The sequence below is a fragment of a genome, unplaced genomic scaffold (assembly GCF_019419815.1).
Source record: "Pyrus x bretschneideri cultivar Hongxiangsu unplaced genomic scaffold, Pyrus_bretschneideri_v1 Contig7, whole genome shotgun sequence".
NCBI classification, from domain to species: domain Eukaryota; kingdom Viridiplantae; phylum Streptophyta; class Magnoliopsida; order Rosales; family Rosaceae; genus Pyrus; species Pyrus x bretschneideri.
This window is the reverse complement of record NW_025999809.1, coordinates 7,300,900-7,327,419: the sequence shown is the minus strand read 5'-3', so window position 1 is coordinate 7,327,419 and position 26,520 is coordinate 7,300,900. Positions and strand designations below refer to the sequence as shown.

The 26,520-nt window shown below is 37.2% G+C and overlaps 6 protein-coding genes across 11 annotated transcripts; 4 read left to right on the top strand and 2 right to left on the bottom strand.

The window, feature by feature from the left end:
- Window positions 1-3,187: 3,187 nt before the first annotated feature.
- On the top strand, window positions 3,188-7,379 carry LOC103936200 (glycolate oxidase). Its single transcript, XM_009346049.2, has 12 exons — window positions 3,188-3,346; window positions 3,902-4,064; window positions 4,216-4,340; window positions 4,813-4,859; window positions 5,025-5,102; window positions 5,236-5,360; window positions 5,579-5,645; window positions 5,722-5,784; window positions 6,161-6,230; window positions 6,314-6,414; window positions 6,537-6,641; window positions 6,968-7,379. Exons 2-12 carry the CDS (start codon window positions 3,928-3,930, stop codon window positions 7,157-7,159), a joined length of 1,110 nt encoding a protein of 369 aa, XP_009344324.2. The 5' UTR covers window positions 3,188-3,346; window positions 3,902-3,927; the 3' UTR covers window positions 7,160-7,379.
- Window positions 7,380-7,709: 330 nt separating this feature from the next.
- LOC103939609 (protein TRIGALACTOSYLDIACYLGLYCEROL 1, chloroplastic) lies at window positions 7,710-9,997 on the bottom strand. Of its 2 annotated transcripts, none has more exons than XM_009349707.3 (3): window positions 9,864-9,997; window positions 9,198-9,425; window positions 7,710-9,099 (listed from the first exon to the last, which is right to left on the bottom strand). In XM_009349707.3, exons 2-3 carry the CDS (start codon window positions 9,245-9,247, stop codon window positions 8,088-8,090), a joined length of 1,062 nt encoding a protein of 353 aa, XP_009347982.2. In that variant the 5' UTR covers window positions 9,248-9,425; window positions 9,864-9,997; the 3' UTR covers window positions 7,710-8,087. The 2 variants fall into 2 exon arrangements, with proteins under 2 accessions (XP_009347982.2, XP_009347985.2); XM_009349710.3 differs by having other exon boundaries at window positions 7,710-9,096.
- On the top strand, window positions 9,997-14,381 carry LOC103936206 (UDP-glycosyltransferase TURAN). 3 transcript variants are annotated; one of them, XM_009346057.3, is made up of 18 exons: window positions 10,010-10,183; window positions 10,270-10,361; window positions 10,523-10,556; window positions 10,664-10,719; window positions 10,823-10,963; window positions 11,189-11,337; window positions 11,418-11,507; window positions 11,615-11,681; window positions 11,762-11,825; window positions 11,923-12,034; window positions 12,178-12,344; window positions 12,461-12,571; window positions 12,673-12,734; window positions 12,836-12,888; window positions 13,020-13,095; window positions 13,477-13,605; window positions 13,787-13,846; window positions 14,105-14,381. In XM_009346057.3, exons 1-17 carry the CDS (start codon window positions 10,171-10,173, stop codon window positions 13,808-13,810), a joined length of 1,440 nt encoding a protein of 479 aa, XP_009344332.2. In that variant the 5' UTR covers window positions 10,010-10,170; the 3' UTR covers window positions 13,811-13,846; window positions 14,105-14,381. The 3 variants fall into 3 exon arrangements, 1 of the variants encoding a protein (XP_009344332.2); XR_665602.3 differs by lacking the exons at window positions 13,477-13,605; window positions 13,787-13,846; window positions 14,105-14,381 and having other exon boundaries at window positions 9,997-10,183; window positions 12,833-12,888; XR_007254367.1 differs by lacking the exons at window positions 12,836-12,888; window positions 13,787-13,846; window positions 14,105-14,381 and having other exon boundaries at window positions 10,000-10,183; window positions 12,930-13,095.
- Window positions 14,382-16,452: 2,071 nt separating this feature from the next.
- LOC103936204 (bystin) lies at window positions 16,453-20,022 on the top strand. 3 transcript variants are annotated; one of them, XM_048573573.1, is made up of 11 exons: window positions 16,453-16,897; window positions 17,085-17,247; window positions 17,344-17,395; window positions 17,503-17,830; window positions 18,138-18,217; window positions 18,526-18,573; window positions 18,853-18,999; window positions 19,111-19,183; window positions 19,266-19,341; window positions 19,543-19,646; window positions 19,733-20,022. In XM_048573573.1, the coding sequence occupies exons 1-10, from the start codon at window positions 16,466-16,468 to the stop codon at window positions 19,620-19,622; spliced, it is 1,479 nt and encodes a 492-aa protein (XP_048429530.1). In that variant the 5' UTR covers window positions 16,453-16,465; the 3' UTR covers window positions 19,623-19,646; window positions 19,733-20,022. The 3 variants fall into 3 exon arrangements, with proteins under 3 accessions (XP_048429530.1, XP_048429529.1, XP_009344331.3); XM_048573572.1 differs by having other exon boundaries at window positions 16,454-16,897; window positions 19,543-19,633; XM_009346056.3 differs by having other exon boundaries at window positions 16,455-16,897; window positions 17,091-17,247; window positions 19,543-19,633.
- A 928-nt stretch (window positions 20,023-20,950) lies between these two features.
- Window positions 20,951-24,539, top strand: LOC103936203 (splicing factor YJU2). The gene is made up of 8 exons (XM_009346055.3): window positions 20,951-21,542; window positions 21,762-21,911; window positions 22,034-22,168; window positions 22,415-22,480; window positions 23,032-23,085; window positions 23,223-23,330; window positions 23,927-24,011; window positions 24,119-24,539. Exons 1-8 carry the CDS (start codon window positions 21,345-21,347, stop codon window positions 24,355-24,357), a joined length of 1,035 nt encoding a protein of 344 aa, XP_009344330.2. The 5' UTR covers window positions 20,951-21,344; the 3' UTR covers window positions 24,358-24,539.
- A 198-nt stretch (window positions 24,540-24,737) lies between these two features.
- LOC103936202 (deoxypodophyllotoxin synthase) lies at window positions 24,738-26,231 on the bottom strand. The gene is made up of 3 exons (XM_009346054.3): window positions 25,766-26,231; window positions 25,338-25,659; window positions 24,738-25,159 (listed from the first exon to the last, which is right to left on the bottom strand). Exons 1-3 carry the CDS (start codon window positions 26,137-26,139, stop codon window positions 24,905-24,907), a joined length of 951 nt encoding a protein of 316 aa, XP_009344329.2. The 5' UTR covers window positions 26,140-26,231; the 3' UTR covers window positions 24,738-24,904.
- Window positions 26,232-26,520: the final 289 nt, after the last annotated feature.

Genomic DNA, 26,520 nt, shown 5'->3' with positions numbered 1-26,520 from the left:
TACATTCATATTATTTAATATAAATGTATTCATGTCGATTTTAACCGACAGGATTTCCATTTTTTCTGGCCAGCCCTCCAACCCTTTGGCCCTTTCGAATTCCGTGGGGCCCTCTCAGATTCCACAAGCCTTCTGGAGTAGCCCTCAGTTGGAGAAGGTTTTTGGGGTATTTTCGATCCTCTGGACCCTTCGGTTGGAGATGGCCTTAACCATCACATGGTGGCTCACTGATTGGAGATGAATTTCTAGAAAAAGCTGAAATTCTTTATGAGTTTTTTTCACCTCCAAAAAGGTGAACAGTGGTAACAAAGACACCAACCGGTCCCTTTTGAAAAAAAAAAAAAAAAATAAAAGAAAAAAGAAAAAAAAGAGCTTTCATGAAAATGGCTCGGACTAAGTTTATTTTAACTAAAAATCATAATATAATTTTATTTAATGAAAAACTCTCAAATTTTAATAAAAAAGACACAAGAACTTAAATTTTAATGAAAATGACACAATTTAAAAAATAAAAAAAACCTGAATCGCAGGACCATGCATCCATTACAAAAACTGTTTATGAAACTGAACACTATTTATGAATCTAAACACTACTTATGAAACTAAATGGTACTACACTATTTATTGGTCCAGTTTCATAAATAGTGTCTAGTTATTGGTCATGTTTCATAAATAGTGCCTAATTATTGGGTCCAGTTTCATAAATAGTGTATAATAATTGGTACAGTCTCATAAATATTATCTATTTTGTGGTCCGGTTTCATAATTAGTGCCTAGTTATTTGTCCACTTTCATAAATAGTGCCTAGTTATTTGTTCACTTTCATAAATAATGCCTAGTTCTTGATCATGTTTCATAAATAGTGTCTAGTTCTTGGTCCAATTTCATAAATAGTGTATAGTCCAACTTCATAAATAGTTTTCATCTATTGGTTTAGTTTTAGAAATAATGCCAAATTTTTTGTTTCATTTCATAAATAGCGTCTAATTATTGGTCTAATTTCATAAATAATGTCTACTTATTGGTCCAATTTCATAAATAGTGTCTACTTATTAATCAAGTTTTATGAATAGTGTTTAATTCTTGGTTCAGATTCATAAGGTTTGAAACTTAGACACTTTTTGGTCTTATAAAAACACTCATTGCGCCAAAAATGATAAACTCAAAAGTGATTGTTTAGATCAAAACCATGAGAAAATTATGTTCTCAGTAATTATATTGAAAAAGCTATTTTCAATTACCAAATTAAAAATTCCCTCACATTTTTTACATGCCTACAATAATTAGCTCTCCGTTCAATTTCTTTAGCTTGGGTGTCACCTTAGAGAAAATTTTCTTTGTGTCCGTAACACAAGTGGTACACCATGTGTTATTATTAAATAGTGGGAAATTTTATTTTTTATGTTATTAATTTTTTAACATAAAAATCTCACTACTTATATAAAAATACGTGATGTACACCCTTGTTCCTGGCACATTAAAAAATCTCACATCATCTTGACTACTATTGAAAAACACCACCACAAAAATAAAATTAAAAAATGTAACTCACTCTGAAATTTTTTTCTTATACAGAGGAAAAAAAAACTCTAAATGATAGTTGACAGGAGAAAAAAGAGTGTGGAAAGATGGACAAGGGGTGTGGTTAGGTTTGGGTTTGGGGTGTGGCGAGGGGATGGGGAAGCACGCTCGACAAGTTTTGTGTTTTTTTTTTTTTAATTCTTTTATTCTTATCATTTAATAAAATTAGTAAATCGTTTTTTATTAAAATGTAAACTTTTGAAATTCTTCTCATCAATTTTCCTTAAAGTTTTGCAGTCCTGCTCTCCTAAGTATTAATTTTGAAGACTAGCCACATGGTTGTTAGAATAATTCAGCCAATCAGCACCCCTGAATTTGCTTGTGATGAGCAATGAAATATCACAAATTAAATTATTTTGACTATTCACTTTCTACGTAATTACAAATTAAAGGTATGTGACATTTACATTACAATTTATAATCTATTATATAAAACACAAATTAAATACTTATTAGGTATTTATGAGATTGGATAATCGACTATGTTTAACGTATGTTGAAGGAATCGCAAACTTGAAAGTATACCACTCGTTAAGGAAACTTATCCCTTCAACCCCACAAAATGGTAGGAATAAAAGAGAATAAAATTCTTTCATATCTGATCCCTTCAATACCTTAAATTTTATTAAATATCCAATCCAATCTAATTCTAGAAACAATCCAGCCTTCAACATACACCGAATGTCATAAGATATCCAATCCAATCCAATTCTAGAAACAATCCTGACTTTTCTTATACTAGTATACAATACATGACTTTATCTTCTTGGTATGTGCATACATTATCCGATAATGGCATGTTGTAGTACATGGGGCTAGAAAACCCTTCTCCTCCACCCCTCCAAAACACCGATATTGCAGGAAAAATTTCGGTTCGTTTGCCCTTGAGCTAAAGGCCTAGACTGTTGCAACTTCCATCCTTAGTTACAATCACCATACCGGTGTGTTCCGCTGATTTTACTTTTCATGAAAACATTGAACATCCGCTTTCCTTGTTCCCTTGGATCAACCGCTCTACACATATATTCTACAACGCTGAAGATCGAATCAAAGAGTCAAAACTTTGTAGCAGAGATTGTAACCCTAAACTCTCATTAATACAAATTATTACTTTGTACACGTATTCTTGTTTCATTTGTCGCAAAAAATTTTGTGTTTACAATAATATGCAAAATATTTTTCGATTTTTACTTTTTAGTGATAAAATTATATAGAACATTGATAGATAAACATGTGTAATCAAATTAAAATTTTGAAGGATCAGATAGTCAATCAAGATTTTGAAAGACTCACAAATCATCTTTGGCTGGGAGTAGACATCTAACATCAAGCATGACAACACTGAAGAAGGATAAAAGGAGGGAAATTTGACCCTTGTCCTTAATATTTCTATTTTTTTAATTAAAATGACAAATCCTTATTATCCCAAATCTCATTTTTTGGGGTTCAGAAAATAATAATGCAGGAGGAAAACTGTGAAACACACAAGGGTTTTGTGGATGAGACCCTCTCTCTTCCCCTCATCCGATTTGGTTTCCAATTCCCACCTCCAAATGCTCATCCATTCCCTCTCTCTCTCTCTCTCTCTCTCTCTCTCTCTCTCTCTCTCTCTCTCATGAAATTATGGAAAGAATACATGAGCCCCACCCAGTTTGTCTGCATGTCACCCCAAACTTATAATCTCTCTGTATTATCTCTTCCATATCTATTTTGCACTGCTTCCTCTTCATGCACTTTGTTGCATAGTCCTGGACTCAAACTTCAGGTCGGCTTCCTCTCGGTCCTCTGCTCTTTCATTTCCCTTCAATTCTGTGTTCTTTCTTTTACTAGTACTGTCAAACTACTTGGAAAGACTGTAACTTGTTGCCCAAAAAAAAGAAAGAAAGATTGTAACCTAATACTACTCTAAGTTACACTAAGGAGACTCAAGACGCCGTATGTTGCAGTGAATTCAGTCTTTTTTTACAAGCGATACGACTACTCTTAAGTAATCATTTTGATCATTAATGCATGATCATATTGAATATCAAAGGGATTTACTTTTCCACATTTGTAGTTGACATGGGGTCATAATCTATCTTTTATTGCCACCCTGAGTACATATGATCAGTGGTTTTGATTCAGTTAGGTGTCGTCTGTGTGTGCGCGTGCGCAAGCACTGTTTCTTAACGCAAATCTGTGTTCTTTACTTCTTCTGATATTTGAACACTTTCTTGTTTCTAACTTCCTGGAAAAAGAGAAAAAGGGAAGAGAAAGTTGTGTGCGTACGCAGAATATGATCTCATTGGCTTGATGTTGATGTTAAATACATGTTTTTCAGGGAAGCGTTGACAGGCAACTTCTAAAATGGAGATAACCAACGTCAGCGAGTATGAGGCCATCGCGAAGGAGAAGTTGCCAAAGATGGTCTATGACTACTACGCATCAGGAGCAGAGGACCAGTGGACTCTTGCTGAAAACAGAAATGCTTTCTCCAGAATTCTGTAAGAATTCAATCTTTATCCGGAGATACCCAGTAAAAACTAAAATGTTGTAGTACTGGATAATATTCATCTTGCAGTGCCTTTTTTTCTGTATAAAGAAAGTATCAGTTTTGGGATTCTCATGAAACAAACATATTGTCATCAAACATAGGTTTCGACCCCGTATTCTCATTGATGTGAGCCACATAGACATGACCACCACTGTTCTGGGCTTCAAGATCTCAATGCCAATCATGATTGCCCCAACAGCCATGCAGAAAATGGCTCATCCTGAAGGTATGCTATTGTTTCACCTTATTAAGCTTCAGTAGTTTTTTCATTCGGGGAAAACATAGCGCAACTGGTGAGCCATCTCACCTTGCTCTCGCGCTGATATTTGGATATTGCGTTTGAATTGTACTGTACCATGTGTACTAATTTCATCTTTGCCCCATGTAAGCTGTTGACAACATAAGAGTTACCTTGATATCTTTATTTACTGTGTTGCAAACAATTTACTACCTATTGATTAGTAAGTCACCCCAAGGTTACATGGTTAAAATATTTTCAACAAGGATAGTCACCATCCAGTGTGCTGCTGAGCTTGAGAACTTTAATCTGTGTAAATTTGTTTAAGAACAATGAGAATATTGTACAAAGGGCACACGTCTGCTTGATCCATTGTAAAATGGCATCCAGTGTCATACATGATACTCTTTAAAGAGGCCATGGTGTAGTCCATCTGATGATGCTATGCGAATTCTTGCAGGTGAATATGCTACTGCAAGGGCAGCATCAGCAGCTGGAACAATCATGGTACGTTGTTGACCTTCATCGTCTTTCAATAGCTATCATTACACTAATAAGATCTTAAGACCATGGGTTCTCGCATTTTATTTATGGATTTTTACATGGTGGTTTGCTGTTATATTACAAGTTCTGTCTGTGTTCTTTACATCTACCCCGTGTTGATTGTTTCAGACCTTGTCTTCATGGGCTACTTCAAGTGTTGAAGAGGTTGCTTCAACTGGACCTGGAATCCGTTTCTTCCAGCTCTATGTAAGCTTAAATTACTAATTCCATTTCTGTTCATTAGTTACGGTGCCTAATTGTCCCTGTTCTTGAGATATGACTTTTGTGTAATTGTTTCCTTGCCTTATGCGTTCCATGTTTTTCGGGTCATTATTATCAGGTCTACAAGGACAGGCATGTGGTTGCTCAGCTGGTCAGAAGAGCCGAAAGGGCTGGGTTCAAGGCTATTGCTCTTACAGTTGATACCCCAAGGCTCGGTCGCAGAGAAGCTGACATCAAGAACAGGTCAACTTCATGTCCATAACTGTTATAGCAATACCACTTGCTGAAAAAATTCATATCAACCTTGTATGATAAATAAATTTGGTGAAGATTTGTATATGTACGTGTGTGTATTTTTATTTTTAACGGTTCAATAAGACTATTTCAGTTCGGCATTTGATGTAAGCTTTACATCTGGGAAAATTCACTCTTGTTAATACCTCTTATTTGGTATCTTGCAGATTTACTTTGCCTCCGTTTTTGACACTGAAGAACTTTGAGGGTTTGGACCTCGGAAAGATGGACAAAGTGAGTACAAACTGTGCTGTCCTAATTTTAAGAACAATGTTTTTTATGTTTAATCTGCTGTGTGGGGGTCTTGCAGGCTGCTGACTCTGGACTTGCTTCATACGTTGCTGGTCAAATTGATCGTTCTCTGAGCTGGAAGGTATGTCAGAGAAGACCGAATGTTAGAGATACATGAACTTCTAAGCAAGGCTTATAATATGCGCAAATTTAACCTGGTGTTCATAAGTTATTCAGCCATCTACACTGAGTTTAAAAAGTATCCAACAAAAGAAAAGGACGGAATGTCAAGAAATGTGTTATATATCTATAGACTATTCAATGGAAGGAATTTAAAAGTACAGATCTTGATTCTTCCTTCTTTTGACGAAAAGTATGAAAATTTAAAAGAAGGAAGGTGTTTTGGCTGGGAATATTTAGCTGGACGTTTGTGAGGAAGCAATGTTTTCTCGACATGTATGCATTTTTTTAATAAAAAGTTACTGCGCATCTGATGATCGGTTTTTCTATTTGCACAGGATGTGCAGTGGCTTCAGACAATCACTTCACTGCCTATCCTAGTGAAGGGTGTTCTCACTGCTGAAGATGGTATATATTTCAACTCCTCTTCTCTCCGCCATTCTGAAAGGTTTGTAATGCTTGTATAACTCTTCTACGCTCTTATCATGCAGCAAGGATTGCAGTTCAAGCCGGAGCAGCTGGGATTATTGTGTCCAACCATGGAGCTCGCCAACTTGATTACGTCCCTTCGACTATCATGGCCCTAGAAGAGGTACAAAAGCTTGATTTTAGCTGTTTGGGGTGCATCTCCTCAGATGTGTTAAGTAAACCTGCAATGACATGATCCTAGTTGTTCATTATGTTTTGATATGGCGCTGCTGTCTTGATAACTAGGTTGTTAAAGCTGCACAAGGACGCATTCCTGTTTTCTTGGATGGTGGTGTTCGTCGTGGAACAGATGTCTTCAAAGCATTAGCATTGGGTGCCTCTGGCATATTTGTAAGTAGAGTTTTGATAATGATTTTTCCATATCAGAGCACTTAATCTATCCATATATTACTCACCCACACGCTCCACGAAAAGATTAACTCCAATTCTCTGATGCAACCTTCCGAAATACTATGCTGGGTATAACGAGATAGTTAAGAAAATGTGCATACTATGAAGGGTCCGTATTGCTGCAGACTAGTCTCCTAACTATGCTGGTTTTATCGCCATTACTCTAGTAAAAGTGTAAAACAAAATCCATTCATTCAGCCAGAGTTTTATTTATGTTCTTCGTTATACTGTCTATCAAAACTTACTGAGACTCGCTTCTCTCGCAGATTGGGCGCCCTGTGGTGTTCTCTTTGGCTGCTGAAGGAGAGGCTGGCATTAAAAAGGTACTGCAAATGATGCGTGAAGAGTTTGAGCTAACCATGGCATTAAGTGGATGCCGTTCACTCAAAGAGATCACCCGCAATCACATTGTGACTGACTGGGACGTTCCTCGCCCTCGCCATCACCCCAGGTTATAGAAACATGCAATGAATAGCGGTGGAGAAATCTATACACGTTGAGAGTTGATGTGATCCGTTCCACAGCCTGCCTTTGTTCTTGGATTCCCTAATATTTCTGCATTTTCTGTAACGAAACTGATTACTGGATGTTGAGATAATATTTCCATGGCTACTGTTGCTGCCTTTCACTGTATATTCTTTCTATCAAAATGAAATATATATTGATCGTTATATGCCACCTAATGTCCAGATTATTGAAATTTTCATTAAAAATAGTCACGCGACCAATTGTTGTATGACATTACCACCTGAACTTGTTTTTTTGTGTCGATTTATCCCTAGACGCCATTCAAGTTTAGGGGAATAGTTTTCAAAACCCTCATTCTTGATTCTTCTAATTTTTATCAAAACACTGTTGCAGCTCTACAATAGCATTTGATGGCCTTTCAAAATCTAACCCCCATTGTTTGAATGCGAATATTTTTGCTCACCAACCTTGAGTGACGGTAATGCTCGCCGCCTGATTTATCAATTAGTTCTTTTATGGAAAAACAAATTTAAGTAGCAATTTGGCACGAAAAAGAAGTGGTAAAGTGACACAGAATAATAGTTGTTGCGCTACATGCATTAACAGTGAAAGGAGATGTACAAAACCCTACATCAAGACTATCAACGCCGAGCCCGCTTGCTTTGCAATGAGATGCTTCGAGGTCATCTGTATGATTCTTAATGCAAAATTACTCCAAAAACTGCTCTCCTCACAGAATTCGGCATTAACGAATGATGGAGGGAGAAAAACAATGTATATTATACTCTGTAAATAATGCCCTCAATAACCATTGAGTACTACAAGCTGACCGGCCATTGCATGAAAACCACGCAGCCAAGTTCAGATACTTTGATTCGTTTCACGCTTCAGACTCTCCATTAGCTTATCAACAACCGCTTATAGCCTCTTCAATGAATCTCCAACTCCTTGGAAGAAACAACAAGACAGTACAAAATCTGCGATAAAGATCCCAACAAGAGATATAACCACAGCCGAAGTTGTTGACTCCCCAACACCCTTGGCTCCTCCCATAGTAGTAACTCCCCAAGCGCAACTCACAATCGATATGATCGCGCCAAAAACCTGTGACTTGATCATTGCACTAATTATATCCCATGGCTTGAGAGCTCTGCAAGCTGAATCCAGAATAATGTTGATGCTAACACCATAAATGCCATCAGAAAGGAGGGCGCTGGATGCCATCCCTACTGTGAAACACATTAGAGTCAGAAACGGTAGAGCAATACAGGTAGCAATCACCCTTGGAGTGACAAGATAATCAACTGGGTCTGCCCCAAGAACTCTCAGTGTGTCAGTTTGCTCAGAAACCTGCATTGTACCCAACTCTGCTGCAAATGAGCTTCCAATACGCCCAGCAACCACGATTGATGTAATTACAGGACTCAACTCCCTTGAGAAAGCCAGGGCTAAAACCCCACCAACGGCTCTGCTTAACCCTAACCTGGTAAATTCCCTAACGAATTGGATTGTAAAGGCCATGCCAACAAATGCTGAAGTCAAGAGACAGACCCCGACTGAACCTGGCCCAACTCTCTTTAATTGCTCAAGTGTATTTCGCCAATGCACTTTGCCCTTCAAAGTTCTCAAAATAACCTGTCCTGTCAGGATAAGGGCCGAAAACCCCCTCCACAAATACGTGGGAGGTGACCATTTGTGCAACACCGTCTCCACTTCCGGATTGGGTGCATGATTTGTGTTTGAATCTTCTAACACAGAGGCAGAAGGATGGCCATCATCTGTGTTGGGAACCGCAAAAAATCTGGTTTGTTGCTTCGGCAAGAGAAACTTACACGATTGAGGTCTTCTAGTAATCGGAACTCTCCTACCAAGATGATTTGAAGATGGGGTTTGTGATTTAATCCACCCTACTGGTTTTAAAAGGCTTCTTCTGTCATATGTTTCAAAACAGTAATCAAAATTCAAAAAACATGAACACAGAAAGAAAAGAAAAAACAATGAGAAGTGAACATTTATAAAACTAGATACCTGTCAGAAAAATAAGAGAACGGATGAAGATATGAAGCGGTTTGCATCATTGGTTCTGTTAAATTTTCTCAACTTTTTTTGGATAACAATAAAGTCTGCTTTCTGATGTTTGCGCAGAGCAGAAAGCACCACAGATCAGTGTAAAGTCTGGAAATGTACGTGAAAAGCTTTCAAAAACCAGCGAACCCAATGCAATCATTGGGGACGGGCCCTCCCCAGATTACCATGCTGTTCAACACCATTCATCAACAAACACACAAGACGTGAACAAATCAAATTGGCCCGTAAAAAAATCATTGACAGTAATGAACTTCTTTAGAGTTAAATTGAACGAGCCAAAAGAGACTAGTGTTCATCTAGACCAAGTGTTTTGAATTTTTCTTTTCTTTTGCGATTACAATCGATATTACTACTCTAATCTACACTAAAGCGAGGGGAGAATTTCAACCGAGACGCATTGAAATTTGACACCAATTCCGCATCCATTTCTTGATCAACATAGTTCAGCAAACTTTTAAACATATAGCAGCTGAGAGAACTCCAATTCCCAATTGTACAATTTTGCACCCCAATTAACAGCATACATCATATCAATTCAACAAAAAATGCAAAAAATATCAAGATTGTATAAAATCATACGGAAAATATAATATTTGAAGAACGTACCTTGGAGGATCAACGGCCCTGATCAAAGCACGCAAATTCAGAACGCTAACAATGGCGAAAGCTCGCGGCTTGCGGATGGTTGGTGACGCCAAGTCAGAGGCAACTCGGATGAAGTGTGAGTCTTTTTGGTCCACAACAAATGACTGAAAGACGAGTGTGTATAGGCCCATTTTATTATATTGGGTCTTCCAAGCCCACTCCAGCGGCCCACTTTGACATCCCAACACACAAAATCATCTTCTCCGAGACTTCAACTGCAAGTCTGCCCTCTCAGTCGGAGATCGGAGTCCAAAACGTACAGAGAATCATGGCTGGCAAAGGCAAGCTTTTTCTTTCTTTTTCTGAAAGCTCGTATCTTTGCAGTTATGCTCAGATTTTACGAGGAGTTTTGAGTTTCTGATTGCAGGAAGGAAGAGAGGGAGGGCTTGCGTGGTGGTGCTGGGCGACATTGGGCGGAGCCCCCGTATGCAGTATCATGCTCTTTCGCTTGCCCGGCAGGTAACCGCCGCCTATCTGAAATACTACAGCTGATTTAGCAACAACCCAATTCTTAAATTTGTATTTTTGCTTTTGAAATGTAATTTGAAATCGGAATTCCTTATTTTTCCATTAGAAATTTGGACCCTTTCGTGATGTTTTCTATTGAACGTGCGTTTCAGGCGTCTCTGGAGGTAGATATTGTTGCATATGGAGGTACGTCTTTTGCTTTGATGGTAGAATTAGGTGCAGTGTTGAGCGAATTTGAATCTAAATGTGACTTTATAGTGCTGATTCGGTATTGAGTTGTAATGTTTCGACAGGTTCCGAACCCCATTCTTCTGTGCTGGAGCATCAGGCCATTCACATACACAAAATGGTATTCATTGTTTACATGTATATTTTCTTTTTGCCATGAGATCTTAGAATCGAATTCCTTTGGTCGTCCACAAGGTTAAAGTTTTTGTGATTCTGGTTTTCAGCAGCAGTGGCCGACATTTTCGCGTGGCCTTCCCAGTATACTTAAACCCTTCGTGCTTTTGATCAAGGCATTGACTCAGTTTTTAATGCTCCTGTGGTTTCTTTGCGTTAAGATACCCGCTCCCGATGTATTTCTGGTTCAGGTCAGCTTGCACTGCTCCAGTTGGGAAGTTGCAGAAGCTTTATAAACAACACAGTGTTTAATTGTTTTTCCTTGACAAGTTTCGAATTTGATTAATTAGTTGCCTACAAGTTTCAAAATTTGAGGCTAAAAGTTTTAGTTATTTCCTTAATTCTGTAATTAGAGTAAATGAACCGAGTGTAAACTTCCCTTTCTCCAAATCCTATGATTCATTTTGCTTGTGCAGAATCCACCTTCTGTTCCTACCTTAGTGGCTGTAAAATGGGCAAGCTGGTTGAGGAAATCTGCCTTTATTGTTGACTGGCATAATTTTGGATATACTTTACTGGCATTGTCTCTTGGAAGAAGTAGTCAATTTGTGGCAATATACCGTTGGTATCTATTGAATTTTTAAACTTTTCTTTGAGGGCATATTCTTGGTGATGCAGTAGATTGAGTTTTTCTTACCTGATTAGGTTTGAGAGGCATTTTGGGAAGATGGCAGATGGTTCCCTATGTGTAACGAGGGCAATGCAACATGAATTGGCTCAAAATTGGGGGATTAAGTAAGAGGGTCAGCTCAGTATTCAAAATTTATTTCATTATACTTCAAAAGAAATCATTATCAAGTATTATATATTTACTTGCCTTCTCTTATCTTGCAATATAATAGAGCCACAGTTCTATATGATCAGCCTCCTGAGTTTTTCCAACCAGCTTCACTCGAAGAAAAACATAAGGTGTTTGAATGCTAATACTGAACTTGTTTGGACAGTTCTTTTGTTTTGGATAATTTCGTATAACGTGTGAGTTATCACAGTTGTTCTGCAGATTAGATAAAAATCTAAGGCAGCCTCTTGGTGTTCAAGATTGCACCAGCACTGGTAATATATAATCTGTTTCTGTAAATCTATAATTTGCATCTCAACTGCCCTTCATCACTTAGTAATTTCTTTCAATATCTAAACATATGTTTAACAGAAACAGGGGAAGAGAATACAGACATAAATGAGACTCTGTTTACCACTTTCGTTGGTACTGACGTTACTTCAAAGCCAAACAGGCCGGCACTCATAGTTAGCAGTACAAGCTGGTGGGCTAATATTCAGTGGAATACTTTTAGTGTAACATGAAGGACAAACCCCATGTTTACAAACATTTGATTTTCAATTTTTATTTGTCTTCTTTATTATTGTCTTACGATAGAATACTTTGGATTTGAATGGTGCTTTACAGGACTCCTGATGAAGATTTTGAAATTCTCTTGGAAGCAGCTATCATGTATGATAGGCGTGTTGCTGCAATTTTAAATGAAGATGATTCTACGAAAGAAGAGGTTCTTTGGAAGGAAATCCATAGTGGAAAGCAATACTTGTACCCTAGGCTGTTATTTGTCATTACTGGTGAGTATAACTGCCTTTTTGTTCGAGGGTGTCAAGTTCTCTTTAGCTTTGTGTATCTATTGGAAAACAGAGCAGGTTCTCTTACACGCACTTGCACATTGATTTAATACATGTAGGTAAAGGGCCTGAAAAACAAAAATATGAAGAAAAAATTAGCCGATTACACCTCAAACGCGTGGCATTTCGTACTATGTGGTTGTCTGCTGAGGACTATCCATTGCTTCTTGGTAGGTCATTTATTTCCAATTGTTTGTGCTTTGTCCCCATTGTTTGTTGTACATTATGTTCTCTTTGGAAAGTATTCAGTGTTATACATTTACATTTGCAGGATCAGCAGATCTTGGTGTATGCTTGCACACATCCTCATCAGGGTTGGATCTTCCCATGAAGGTAAGGGATATACTGAATGCTGCACTAGATAAGATTTGCAGCAGTATAAATTTTCTAGAACTGCTTTCCACTTTACCTTATTGTACATTTTTTGGCAGTAGGTCGTGGACATGTTTGGTTGTGGACTGCCAGTTTGTGCTGTTTCCTACTCATGGTAAACTCTTGTTTTTATTATTTACTTTCTTTATGCGATAGGAACCTTACTTAGATCACACACTTTATGACATTTGGGGATGCTGTACATTAAAATCTGATGTCCTTGGTTATGATAATTTTGGTTCAAAGCATCAAGGAACTAGTGCAAGTTGAGAAAAATGGCCTTCTCTTTTCATCATCTTCAGAGCTAGCTGATGAACTTTTGGTAAGCTGGCCAGCTTCTTGTTTCTCTTTCTGGATGTTTTGAGTCTTTTGACTTCTGCTTAAAAATGATTGTAACAGTTAATATTTACATAGATTTCGACTCTTAGGTATATGAATGTTCTTATTTTTTGGATCAATTAGTCATGCCTGAAAAAACCTCATCTGCAATTCATGTAACTTGTAGTTCAGAAAATGTTCTATTCTTTGGCCTCCAGTACAGTTTTCTGTATCAGTGGTGGTAAAAGAGAATACCAAATCTCATAAGTTTGGTGTCTCCTTGTGCAATATTAACGTAATTGCTTCAATTAATGGTTCAAAATTTTTCATTACTGTTTAGTGCAGTTTCTTTATGATAATGTTTGTCTCTGATAAACCTGCACAGATGCTGTTTAAGGGTTTTCCAGATGCATGTAATTCGTTGAAGGTTCTCAGGAATGGTGCATTGGAAATGGCTTCATCTGGTAGGTGGGCTACTGAGTGGGAAGAGCATGCCAAAGCATTAATACTAGAGGTAAGTTTACGATATGCATGCATATCAGTCTTAGTTTTCAATTGTTATACTTTAGGTCTCATTACGTTCTAGACAATAATCTTTTAAGAAAAAAGATGGATTTTGTATTCTATATTCTTAGCATCCTTTTACTGAACTGTTCAATGGCCATGAATCTGATTAAGGGGTTCTGAAATTGCAGGTTATCTCTAAAAACTCAGATTGATTTCTGGTTCCGGGTGAAAGTTGTCTAGTCGATGAGGTAATATCATGATACCATTTATAGTTTCTTTTGTGCAACCCAAGTTTCACAGATTAATTTCCTAGGACGTACTGGACGAACGCAATTGTTTTCCCCACTTTCTGTCACTCCACGCATTTGATGTAAAGTATGCACATCGCATTCTGAATATAGAATGTTGGAAGATAGTATAAAACATGACCATACTTTTGTTTTGTGATGTGAATTCAAAAAGGAACTTGAAAACGGCCTGGTTATTTATGAAATTTACTTTACCAGGTTTGGCAGACCAGGCAGTTTAGGTGCCAGTAAATTAATTTGCAGATTGGAGAATTCAGAACAGCTTCTGGGGATGTTATCAAAATCGTATATACAGCCATCACGCGTTGAAATATTGTGGATACTTGCAGATTTTAGGCTTTAGAATTGGCTTGTTTTGATACCCTGTTGAAACAGAACAAAAGTACACTTTTATGTATCTTTTGGGTCAAGTTGCATGTTGCTTCTTTCTGAATATGAATTGACGCTAGTATTTCAGATAGCTGCTAAACACTCATCCCGTTGTCTTATTTTCTCACCCATGTCATATTTAACCCCACTACAAAAAGTTAAAAAAATAAAATGTTATTTTCTCACCCACTAGTATTCCTAAAATAACCCTTAATATATATATATATATATATATATATATATATATATAATTAGAGATAAAAAGTCACAGAGCAATGCTTCAATTATACGATGTCGACAAATCAAGATGACCTAAAATTATCTTTTACCTCTTCGACGGTAACATAATCAACTACTTGTTTCATAGAAGCATCATCTTCTAAGTTCATTCTCTTTGCTTTCTCTGAATGATAGGAGATAGGAAGGATGAGTTAGGGTTTAAGGAAGACAAATCGTCTAAACATAGCGTGAGAGTTATCACGTTCAAACTTTCTTTTTCTTTTTTTATAAATTTTTTTTTTTAAAAGTAATGCAAAAGGGGGTAACTAAGGTCCTTATTAGTTATTTTACAAATTTACAAATTTGTAATTAAAAATTTCATAAAAATGTGGGTGAGAATAACAGCTCTCTTATTTTATTTTTGGGTTAAAAAACGTTTTGGTCACTGTTCTTCAATTAAGGTAATTCTCTCTTTTTTTAAATCTACTTAATATTGTTAAATGAATTTGCAACATTTTAATAGATACATCCGTATTTTCAATTCAATATTCTAATGTATTTTTAACAAAAAGTTAATGGAAGTGACCAGGACTGCAAACCTTGTACAATACAGTGCCAAATTGGCTAAACTGAAAACACACTGACTAAAATAGATTTTGACCATAAACACTGATAAAAAATGTTTTTACCTATGATTAAACAAAACAAGTCGTCCTTTTTTACTTTTCTCTCTTTCTGTGAGAGTTCTTCCCCCTTTTGGTGAGGGTTTCAATCTTAATCCAGATCTTTAGCGTCAACTCTAGCTTCAGCTAGAATCGGTTGCCACTTTCCCCTTTCTTTTGTTTTCTCCTCTACTGTTTTTCCCCCTCCTCCTCATCTTGATTTGCCCTCCTATTCTTACCTTGCTAACATCCCATTTCCTCCTCCATCTAAGTTTCGATCTTCAGCCATACTTGTTTTCGAGATGGTGCTTCGAGTTTCGGTGTTTTGACCAACTCGAGTGTTCCCAACACAACCACATTCTCTATGTTGTATGTCGTGTTTGGCATTGTTGCTCATGGTATTCCATGAGCTTCTTTTTATAGACAACCAATTGATTTCTTTCAGTTTCTGGTTATCTTTACTTTATGGCTGTGTTCGGGAAGCAAATTGGTGTTGGATGATGAAATTAGTGAGGCGATGCTTGGTGGTGAGCATGGATTTATGCAGGTCGAGATGCACTGTTTTGGAGGAGGTAGTAGCAGCGGACTTCTCGTTTTTTTTGTTTTTGGGCCTCAACTGTTTGGTTGGGCTCTTGTTCGTTTGGTGTTTGGCCCATTTTTTACTTGGTTATGTTTTCCTGTTTCTGGGTCTTTCATTTATAAATATGTTTCATTGTAGTTAATATAGTTTCCTTGACCCAAAGAAAAAAAAAGTTTTTACCTTTATTTTATTTTCTCTCGTTCTCTACAACATGGGATTTGACCATCCAAGCAATTAAGCCTTAAAACGTAAACGCTAGGCCAATTGGCCAATTTAGTGTGCTAGACACCGTTCTTTGTACCTAAGTTTAAATCCTTAAAAATAAAAATTTAAATCTTTAATTCTATAAATTAAGATAGTTTAGAATACTCTAAAAAAGGAAAATTGCATAGTTATGAACAAAATGAAATGTCAGCAAGTGGTCTTTTATTACAGTAATGGAAATCAGTTGAACCCTTACATGATAACATGAGTTCGAATCCCGTCAGTGATTAATCTAATATCTAAACTAAATCTATCGTTTGACAAAGAACAAAATGAAATGTCAAAATAACAAGCAAATTAATCTTTTTGCCATGTTGGTTCAGTTTGGGTTCTAGTCGGGCCCTTGTCACCTTGTTAGACTTTTAGGTGGGCCATTCGTATTTCTGTTACCTTCCATTTAGGCCCTATATCGGCCGGCCCACTAATTATTTTATTTTAATTTTTGGTCCGCAATTTGTCGGAGAGATGGTTAGGGTTTTAGACTGCAGAAATCAAGGTGGCGGGGGTTTAAACGTTCCAGTTTCAATAGCAGAAAAAGCTTCGCTTGCAGCTGCAGCAGCATCAATGGGGAAGAAGAGGCAGAGGGAGAGGCACCAGAATCCGGAGCCGTTCCTCGCTGAAGAAAATGGCTCCGTCGCCTCCAAGAAGCGGACCAAGTCGAAGCAGCACCAGCAGGAGGAGAAGCTCATATCTTCCGGAATGAGCTCCAAGATCCTCAAGCAGGCTCTGGCTCAGCAGCGGGAGATTGAGGACGAGGAGAACCGCGCCCAAAACCCTAACAATTCGTTGCTGGATGTATCGGAAGAGCCGCGGAAGGAGGAGGCCGACGGCGAAGAGGAAGACATCGATGATTTCGGTGGATTCTCCGAAACGCAGAGCCATTTTGACGGTTATGAAGTGAGTTTTGATTACTAATTGTTTGTTTATTGGATTTTTGAGTTTGTTTGGATGGTGAGAATCTGTGAGGAAAACATAGGAAATTTAAAATGAATGCTGAATTCTGTTGTTTTGTTACTTTTATTATTGTTAGGTTTTGGTTGGATGGAAATAATTTGATTTGAGAACGAAAGATGTTTAATTTGAGTTTCAGGAGAGTGATGAACATGGTGAGAAGCTATTAAATGAGATTGATGAACATGATGAGAAGATATTGGAGCAATTCTTGTCAAAGAATGCTGGTCCGCAGCGTACATTGGCTGACCTCATTGTTGCAAGAATTAAAGAGAAAGATTCAAATGTCGGCTCAGGTAGATTCGGAATATGACTTTGTTGCTCATTAGCTTAAACTGAAGGTCTTTTCTTTAGTATATTTTCACTTGTTGATTCGATTTGTTCGGTTGCAGATGCGAGGCCCTTGCCCAAATTGGATACCTCCATCATCGATTTGTATAAGGGGTAAGCTATCCTTTCTCTTATTAGTACATAAGATTTGAAAGTATAGATGTGATTCGAGTAATGTGAGGCCATGAAGACGACTTCTTAATTTTTCGATGTTTGTGCAGGGTTGGTAAGTTTCTTAATAAGTACACTGCGGGGAAGATTCCCAAGGCATTCAAACACATCCCTTCAGTGCCACGATGGGAGGATGTCCTATATTTGACTGAGCCTGAGAATTGGTCACCAAATGCAATGTATCAAGCTACGAGAATTTTTGCTTCCAATTTGGGTAAGGAGAAGGTAGAACGTTTCTACAAGCTTGTGTTGCTCCCAAGGGTGAGAGAAGACATCCGCAAGCATAAGCGCTTGCATTTTGCACTATATCAATCTTTGAAGAAGTCTTTGTACAAGCCTGCTGCCTTTTTTATAGGAATACTGTTTCCCTTGTGTGAGGTAAACATGTCATCCTTCTCCACCTAGTAGCAGTATTTTGAAGTTTAAGCGTTGTTTGTTTACTTTGGAAGCTCATTCATTGATTTCATTCTCCTGGTATACTGAAGTTATGGGTTTCTGTTGTAAACCTTTTTTGCTAGTCCATTCGTATTTATCCAAACTAAGTTTTTGAGATCTGATATTCACCTCAATTTCATTATATTAATGGGATGCATGGATCTAAAAGGTTTATAGGGCTTTGGAATGAATGTTTTTCTAATCCTAATGCACTCTCCCTGTGGCCCCATTTCTGTTTCTTCTTGAGCAGTCAGGGACATGTAATCTAAGAGAAGCTGTTATTTTTGGGAGCATTATTCAGAAGGTCTCCATTCCTCCACTTCATTCTAGGTATGTTAGCTGCCTTATCAAGATTTGGTATTGATCCCATGAATTGTGAAATCTTTTTTGGGCTTTTTGTTTAAAAATAATTTGAGAAACCAATTAAAGTTATTACGCACAGGTCTCCTGATTATATCTTATTTCTTAAGCTAGGAATCTATGGTTCCATAACTTTTCTGTTTTGCTTTTGTCTTGTCTTGTATTTAGCAAGTTATTCTTTCATTTTCTGTTTCCGTTGGTGGAAGTTATACTGTTCTTTAATATTCTTAATAATCCATCTGGGAGATCTCTGATACATGCTTGTGATGTGTTTTCAGTGTTGCTTTAATGAAGCTGGCAGAAATGAAGTACTGTGGCACAACGAGGTAAACCATTTAGCATTTCCAAAATGTTTTGAAAGAAATAGACATAGCTTCTCTTAGAGTATGCAGTTACAAGATAGGGGCATTTGTCCCGATAAAAGTTTGAAAGAAAGAAGATATTTGTTAAAGCACAATCAGTTTCCATCTGTGATAATTTATCCAATATAATGAATTTAAATAGTTGATGGTTGGTCAGTTTGGAAGTACTCTTGTTATTATAAAGGGAGAAGGTCCTTGTATGCAACAATGTTTTGACAATGCTGTTTTTATGAATTGTTGCAGTTATTTTATAAAGCTTCTTTTGGATAAAAAGTATGCCTTGCCATATCGCGTACTGGACGCTCTTGTTGCACATTTTATGAGATTTATGGAGGAAACAAGAGTAATGCCTGTGATATGGCACCAGTCACTTCTTACATTTGTGCAAAGGTGGGGAAAGTTTTTAATAGTTTCTTCCTTGCCTAAATGATGCAGATGGATTGCATATTTGTAATATTGTGATATAGTTTTAATAGTTTTGGTGTGCATAATTCCTTGCAGGTACAAAAATGAATTGCAAAAGGAGGACAAAGATAATCTCAGAAATCTTCTTGAAACGCAAAAACACTATTTGGTAGGAGCATTTTCTCTTGAAGTATTTCATTTCTGTAACCATGTGGCAATAATGTCATCTGTATTCGGTGATTCAATTGTAGGTAACCCCTGAAATAAGAAGGGAACTAGATAACAGCCGCAATCGTGGTGAGAAAGAGGATGATCTCATGTCAATTGATATCCTTTGTTCATTTTTGCTTTGAATTTTCATTTGTTTCACATTAGTCAAATTTTTTCCGTATTGCATCTGAAAACGCGACCTTTTATGGACAATGAGCTGCTAATGGCATGTGATCTTGCAAATAGCATATTAGCATTGAATTCCGAGAAGAAATTAAACCAAAGAAATTATCCAGTGTTCCCCTTGACTTCACATACCTTCTCCGGTTGGTGTGATCAATAAACCTTTCGAAGAGGATTGGTTCGACATCCCAGATGTGCCTATGGAGGACGACTAGTTTATTGCTCGGTAGGATGCTTGTGTATGCTGCACTTTTCCGTTTCTCCTCTTAATTTTGTTATCATTATGTTTTCTCTTTATTATGTCTTTGTGACGTGTGTTTTTCAGGCGAACCTTGGTTCTGCTGCAGGCTGTTGTCGGAGTTGGGCGAAGGGAGGAGTTTACCCGCTGTTGTCGGACTTGGGCGTAACATGTGCCTTGAGAGTTGAAGCAATTTTGAAGCGGAGGAGTTTACCCGCTGGATGGTTGTTATACAAGCAATATTAGTTTTTTAATTTTTAATTATTACACAGCTTCTAGTAATTATGTATCATCTTTTTATTCATGAGTTTCCATGTACTCGTTGAAATATTTGAGTTGAAAATTGAAGTTGAGTCCCCCAATTTGAGGGAAACAAAGGCATATGGGCTTCCCTGTTCGTAACATCTTTAAAAATTAAAAGAGTTTCCCTCAAAGGAGTTTCCCTCTAATTGTTTGGAGAAACTTTTTTGGTGATTTGAATTGCTTTTAGTTATTTTAAAGACATTTTTCAATGAACCCATACTATTTGGAGTCATTTGGAGCCATCACTATTTTTTACAGTCCAGCTTTATATTATGAGATAATATCAAACGTTGGGCGGTACTTAATTTAGCTTAGGCCAATTGAAGAGGATTCCCTAAGGTTGAAATCCATCTCGAAATGCTTCGAAATCCATCTCGAAATGCTTCAAAATCCAACTTCAATGGGCTAGGTCAAAAAAATAAAAATAAAAAAAAAGAAAAAAAAGGACCCACCAAGTCAAGTTTCATCACTTTGGTCATCGGGCTGGCCATTCTTAGCCAGCCGGTAGCTCCTTTGAGGGGGCCTTTTTTTTTAGACCGAATTTTTTTTTTTAAAAAAATTAAATTCTAATTTTTTTCTTCTTATAAATACCTAAGTTATTTTTACATAATTTCTCACGTTATTTTCACAAACACCCCTCACTTAGTTCTTCCAATAATCTAAATTTAAAATTTTCAATATTTTTTCAAATGACCACATCGTCAAACAAAAAATAAGTAATCTAGAAGCTTAGTAATTTAGTCACAAGTGATACTCAAAATATGTCCGAAAATCTTATTTTAATATAATAGTTTAATTCAATTAACTAATAAAATTGAAAAACAAACTTAAAAGAATAAATGATTGAGGGGCTAAAGAAATAGCCCCTTTCGAATGAAGATGATATATAAATATAATATGATACTGTTCATTAAAAAATAATTTCCTGTAAAACTATAATTTAGACGGGGGGCTAAACATGATCCATTCGGTTGGCCTAACCTTCCCGGATATAGTCCGGTTCGTGACAATTTACACTGCCAAACAAGGGCTGGGTGGTGCCCTCAAAAGTGATTTCACGTGTTGGGCTCGTGATACTTAACCGGAGAAATAGAAGAAACGGAGGGAAATCTGACGGTGGCGCGTCTCTCTTCTCCTTCTTCCCTCTCCAAAATCCCTAACAAGCTCAGTTGACTCGCGCACTCATCAGATATCATCTTCCACTCCCTCCTCTCTCCCCTCCTCTCCTCCTATTTTCACGTCAATTCTTCTTTGCTTCGGATTTCGCCGATATACAAATACATACACATATTTATAGGGTTTATATACGACTACTGAATTTTTGTGAAATTTTGATCAGAAGAGAACCAATTCGAGTTTAATCAAGGAGCTTTAGGGTTTTCGAAGAGCATCAAAGATGGGAGAACGTAAGGTTCTGAACAAATACTATCCGCCGGACTTCGACCCTTCGAAGCTGCCCCGGATCAGGAGGCCGAAGAATCAACAGATAAAGGTGCGGATGATGCTTCCGATGAGCATTCGGTGCAACACCTGCGGCAATTACATCTACAAAGGCACCAAGTTCAATTCTCGCAAAGAAGATGTCGTTGGAGAGGTACGTCGTTCTTCTTTAATCGCTAGGGTTTCTAATTGCGTAGCTTAACTCGTTTTCATTTGATTTCTAGGGTTTATTTTGTCGTTTTAAATTGTTGTGGGTATTCCAGTTCTTTTAGAATGTGGGAATTAGGTGTTTGATTAATTTCTTAGGTTTGGGTTTGACAGGGTTTTTGTTGTGTCCTGTGAACTGGGTTATTGATGGTTTTAGCATTTGCAGACGTATTTGGGAATTCAAATATTCAGATTTTACTTCAAATGTACCAAGTGCTCTGCGGAACTCGCGATGAAGACAGACCCACAGAATTCTGACTATGTTGTTGAGGCTGGTGCGACGCGTAATTTTGAACCCTGGCGCAATGAAGATGAGGTAAAACAGAAGCGAAAATGATGACTTTCCACTTACCGTGTTCTTTCATGTTTTCAGGTTCTCTTATTTTGTGATGAACATTGCTTAACCGCTTGATTTGTATATATGTTGTTTCTTTTCAGGAAGTAGATAAGGAGAAACAGAAAAGGGAGTCCGAAGAAATGGGAGATGCCATGAGAGCCTTGGAGAACAGAACACAGGATTCAAAGAGAGAGATGGACGTCATGGCTGCTTTGGATGAGATGAAGTCCATGAAGGTAGATGTCTAGTAGTTGTTTATCTTGTGATAAGTCGCAATTTTTTATTCCTTTGTACCTTGATAGATGGATGGACAATCCAGTCGATGTGATGTAATCATACAGTGCTGCCACTAAATTTGTAAAGCATGACATTTCTGTTTCTGTCGATATGCATATGAATATTATGTTATGCATTTATTCAATTCTCTCTGTTGGCTGCAATTCGGTATCCTGGGATACTAATACAAGGTTTACGGTTTTCAGTCCAGGCATGCAACTGTGAGTGTGGATGCTATGTTGGAGGCTTTGAAACAAACTTCTGCCCAAAAGGTACACATTTATATGCTTTTTATCTCTAGACCGGTTTAAACTTTATACCGAATAAATACACATGCATGTATATATGATATTGCTCTCTTTCCAGTGTCAATATTGTCTGCTATACGCTTGTGGATTTATTTAGATATTGTAATGCAAACACACGTAGAAGCATGGTTCCTTGAGTATGCAAAAACTTGCCGCCCTGATTTAGTTTCTATGAATTTGTTTACAACATCAAGTAATTCAGGGTACAATAATTATATAACCAAAGAAATTTGATAGGCATCTTGAGCCAACATATTATAATGTGTTGCAAGTAGTTGAGTTATCTTCGTGTCTTGAACCATGGGTAAACCAAAAACCTGATGTGTTTAGTATATTGAAATGACATACATTACCTTGGTAGGTGAATTTAAAGGATTGAAGAATTTTATTATATACATGTACTTTCAAACAAAATGATACTTGTTTTGTGCATTCATTTCTATCTTGAATTTGCTATGCAACTTGTTTACTCTCTGTTATTATTTAGTGAGTGTACTGAAGTTGATGTTTTACAGGAAAAAAGGATTGAAGACGAGGATGAAGCAGTCCTAAAATCAATCGTATTCCATGTTAGTATTTATGCGCTACCTTGTTTTATGTCCAACTTAATCCTCCTTGATCAATTTTGTGCTTTCATTTTTCTTCTTCTTTCTTGTGGGCTGTTTGCTTCTAATCCAATTAATTTTTTCTGAACAAATTTATGCAGAACTCAAAAGATTATATTAAAAGGATTCATGATGAAGATTTGGATGATGAAGAAGATATGATTGAGCCTTTAAGTGGCAACGGCGAAACATCAACCCATAAATTGAAGGTATGACATGTTAGTTGTTTGATACATACATGTTGTCTTATTAGAGATTACATACACAGTATGCTGGACTTTTGGTTTTAGATCCAGCTCTACTTTATGGGGGTCTTTTATCCTTATCCTTGAATGGAGTGTGCGGTTTTTGTTATTGGTTCTTAAATGGAGTATAACATGCTCATCTAGAAATTGCACGATCTAGAAATTGGTGTATGTCGTGGTGTTCTTGGTGTATGTCGTGGTGTTCTTAAATACTCATCTAGAAATTGCACGATGATTCTTGCAAATACCATAATCAAGATAACTTAGCAATATGCTCCATCCAACCACTCCTGTCTTTCCTACCCCGTGCTATTTTGCATTTGTATGAAGGGGAAATATTTCTTAGAGTTGGAATCTCAATTGAAAATCGATTCTGGTTTCTAAACTTACACTGGTGGTCAGGCATCCTGCTGAGGGAAAGTAATTAATTCCTTATTGTGTGGGCTATTAGCCCTCAACTCGCCTAAATAACATCAGCATGTTTTATGTTGCAACAGTTATCTGCATTTTTTGTACAACAGTAAGCTTATAACGTTTGTTTGCACATATTTTCCATGCAGCGGCAAAAGCTTACTCAAGGGCTTCCTAGCAATCCGACAGATTGGTTGACAAAAAGCAGTATTTCTGATACCTCAAGCAACGGAGGTATGTCAGACGCGCAGATTGTTCTCATCCCTGAATCAATTATTTGTTTATATAGATTCTCTACGTTAGGCATTATTTGACCATTTATATTATTTGGCTGTTGACAGGGAATCGAAATACTTTCAAGTCTTCGAATGTTAGGGTTGCTGTAGTTAAGAAACCAGTTGTGGCTGAAGGTAAAAAGCCGGCGGAACCAGAAGACAAGAAACAATTGGGAGAGGAGGAGGTTCAAAATTCGAAAATACCAAATGAGAAGAAACAAGAGGGAGAGAATAAAACGAGTGCTACAACCAATGTATTGCAATCATTGTGCCAAAACTACGATAGCGACGACAGCGATGAATGATTAGTTGTGTATTATGTTTATGAACTACTATTTTGATTCCCGTAATCGAATTCCTACTTGTATTTTCTCCTATTGATAAGGGGATAAAAGATGAATTTTTGAAATGTTTTTGTATAAAACTAAAATTGTGGGGGTATTTTTTCTATTTTACTATTAATTACGAGAGAATCTGTTTAAAATCAGTGAAATCTTTTACAATTAGGCATTTGTTGCCTTCTTTTTTTTTTTTTTTTTTTTTTTAAACAAACGAAAGCATTAGCAGGTTAAATTATTAAATGTTAGGAAATGGGTTGGTAACAAATCCACACTGAAGTGCATAGGTATAATTGCTTTCCTCTATTGTGATGAAACGGCATCTACGAAATCCTTAAGGTCGTTGATTGATATCAAAAGAAAATATATATCTTTATTTTCAGTCCCTCTTTATTCATATCGAAATCAACAAACATATATCCATACTCTTACTGTCAAAATAAAGCTATAAAAACGTTTACAATGCGCACATCGCATAGGACAATCATAAATTTGAGCCGCCCTCAAGTCTTGTCTAGTTTTCAACTTTGATACCGCAATAAGCTTTGATACGAGACGCTGCCTTCTTGGACTCTGCAGAAGCATGAAATCGTGTATAGCCACGACTATCACATGGATTATAGAGCAGTGGGTGCTCATCGTCCACTAGTTCTTTTGGTACTTGTAAGACTCCATTGTTGAATGTAAACAGACCGAGAGAGTATCTCGTCTTGTCTCCGCAATGCTTCACTCGGTGTTGGCAAGCTTTGATTCTGTCATTGCTCCACATCTAAATCCAAATCGAATAAACTATGATTAGTAATTTGCTACAAACATATCATTAAATATCTGTCTTTGCTGTACTCATTATATTGTGCTATGATGAGATTTTTTAGTACAAATTTTATAAATGAAGATACATTATTCGTGAAGTGTGGAACCACCATGTTTTTTAAGTTTGGACTCACCTGCAATCCATCGGCTGCCATGAATAAGAACTGTGAAGGCACAGACTCAATATTAATCCAATCACCTTCCTTTGTTTTAACCTCCAACCCACTAACATCGTGCTGAACAACTATGGTTGTGAAGCTATTGTCTGTATGCATTGGAAACCTTAACGTAGTGTCAGTGTCCTCCGGCACCTCATATTTGATGAATCTAAGGAGGTGACTGTTGCAATTGGCGACAGACTCGTACTCGTTTCCTACCCCAAAGCTGTCGAATAACATTTGTCCCACTGTTCGTTCCAAATCTCCTAATAACTGCCCAAATGAATCTGTAGTTTCACTGCACCAAAACAACAACAAAAAAAGTTCGTATAAACAACAAATAAATAATGCATGCCAATACTCATGTATAAATGATACATAAGAAATAGAAGTTACCAACTTACCAGAAGTTTTTCTTTCCAGCAGGCCACATCAGATTTTTGAACTTGTGAGTTGCCTGGGGAGATGTCACATTATCGATGCACAAGCTTTCATAGAGTGGCATGAAGGGGTTTGGACCAATATACCCATGATACGGTTGCTCACCAACATTCTTTACTTTGTTTTCTACGGGAACCTCAAAAAGATCTGCGGCCTGGCCAAAGATGTTGTTTTGAAGTTCTGGAGAAATTTGATCATACTGTGCCACGAAAGAGCCGTATTCTTCGAGTGCGTACCGGACTTGTTTGGCGGTGGACAACCAAGAACTTGATCCGGGCTTCAAGCCTTCGGCTGAGAAGTTGATAGTAGGAAGCTTGGGAGGTGCTAAGGAACCCATTTCACTAAATAATTAAACCCTAAACTTTGGTAATCTGTTACAAGAACTAGCTTGTGGAAAGAAAAGTGATGGATATGAAAACATGCAATGCTGCATGCTGCTTTTATAGTGGCTGTTCATTCAGGTTATGTCTTGGAGGAAGAATAGGTCAACAACCACAACAGCCAGTACGTCAGCCCTCGATCGAGCACTCAAGTACGTATTGACTACAGGCTTCAGACATTTCAACGATGAAGGGCGCGGCTCCTACTCCTCGTATAGGAGATATTTTTCAATGTGACCGTACATGGAATGATATATTATGTATCACTATATAAATAGTGAGATATGTGTATGTTAAAAAGTTAATTACTTAAAAAATAAAATTTCTCACAATTTCTA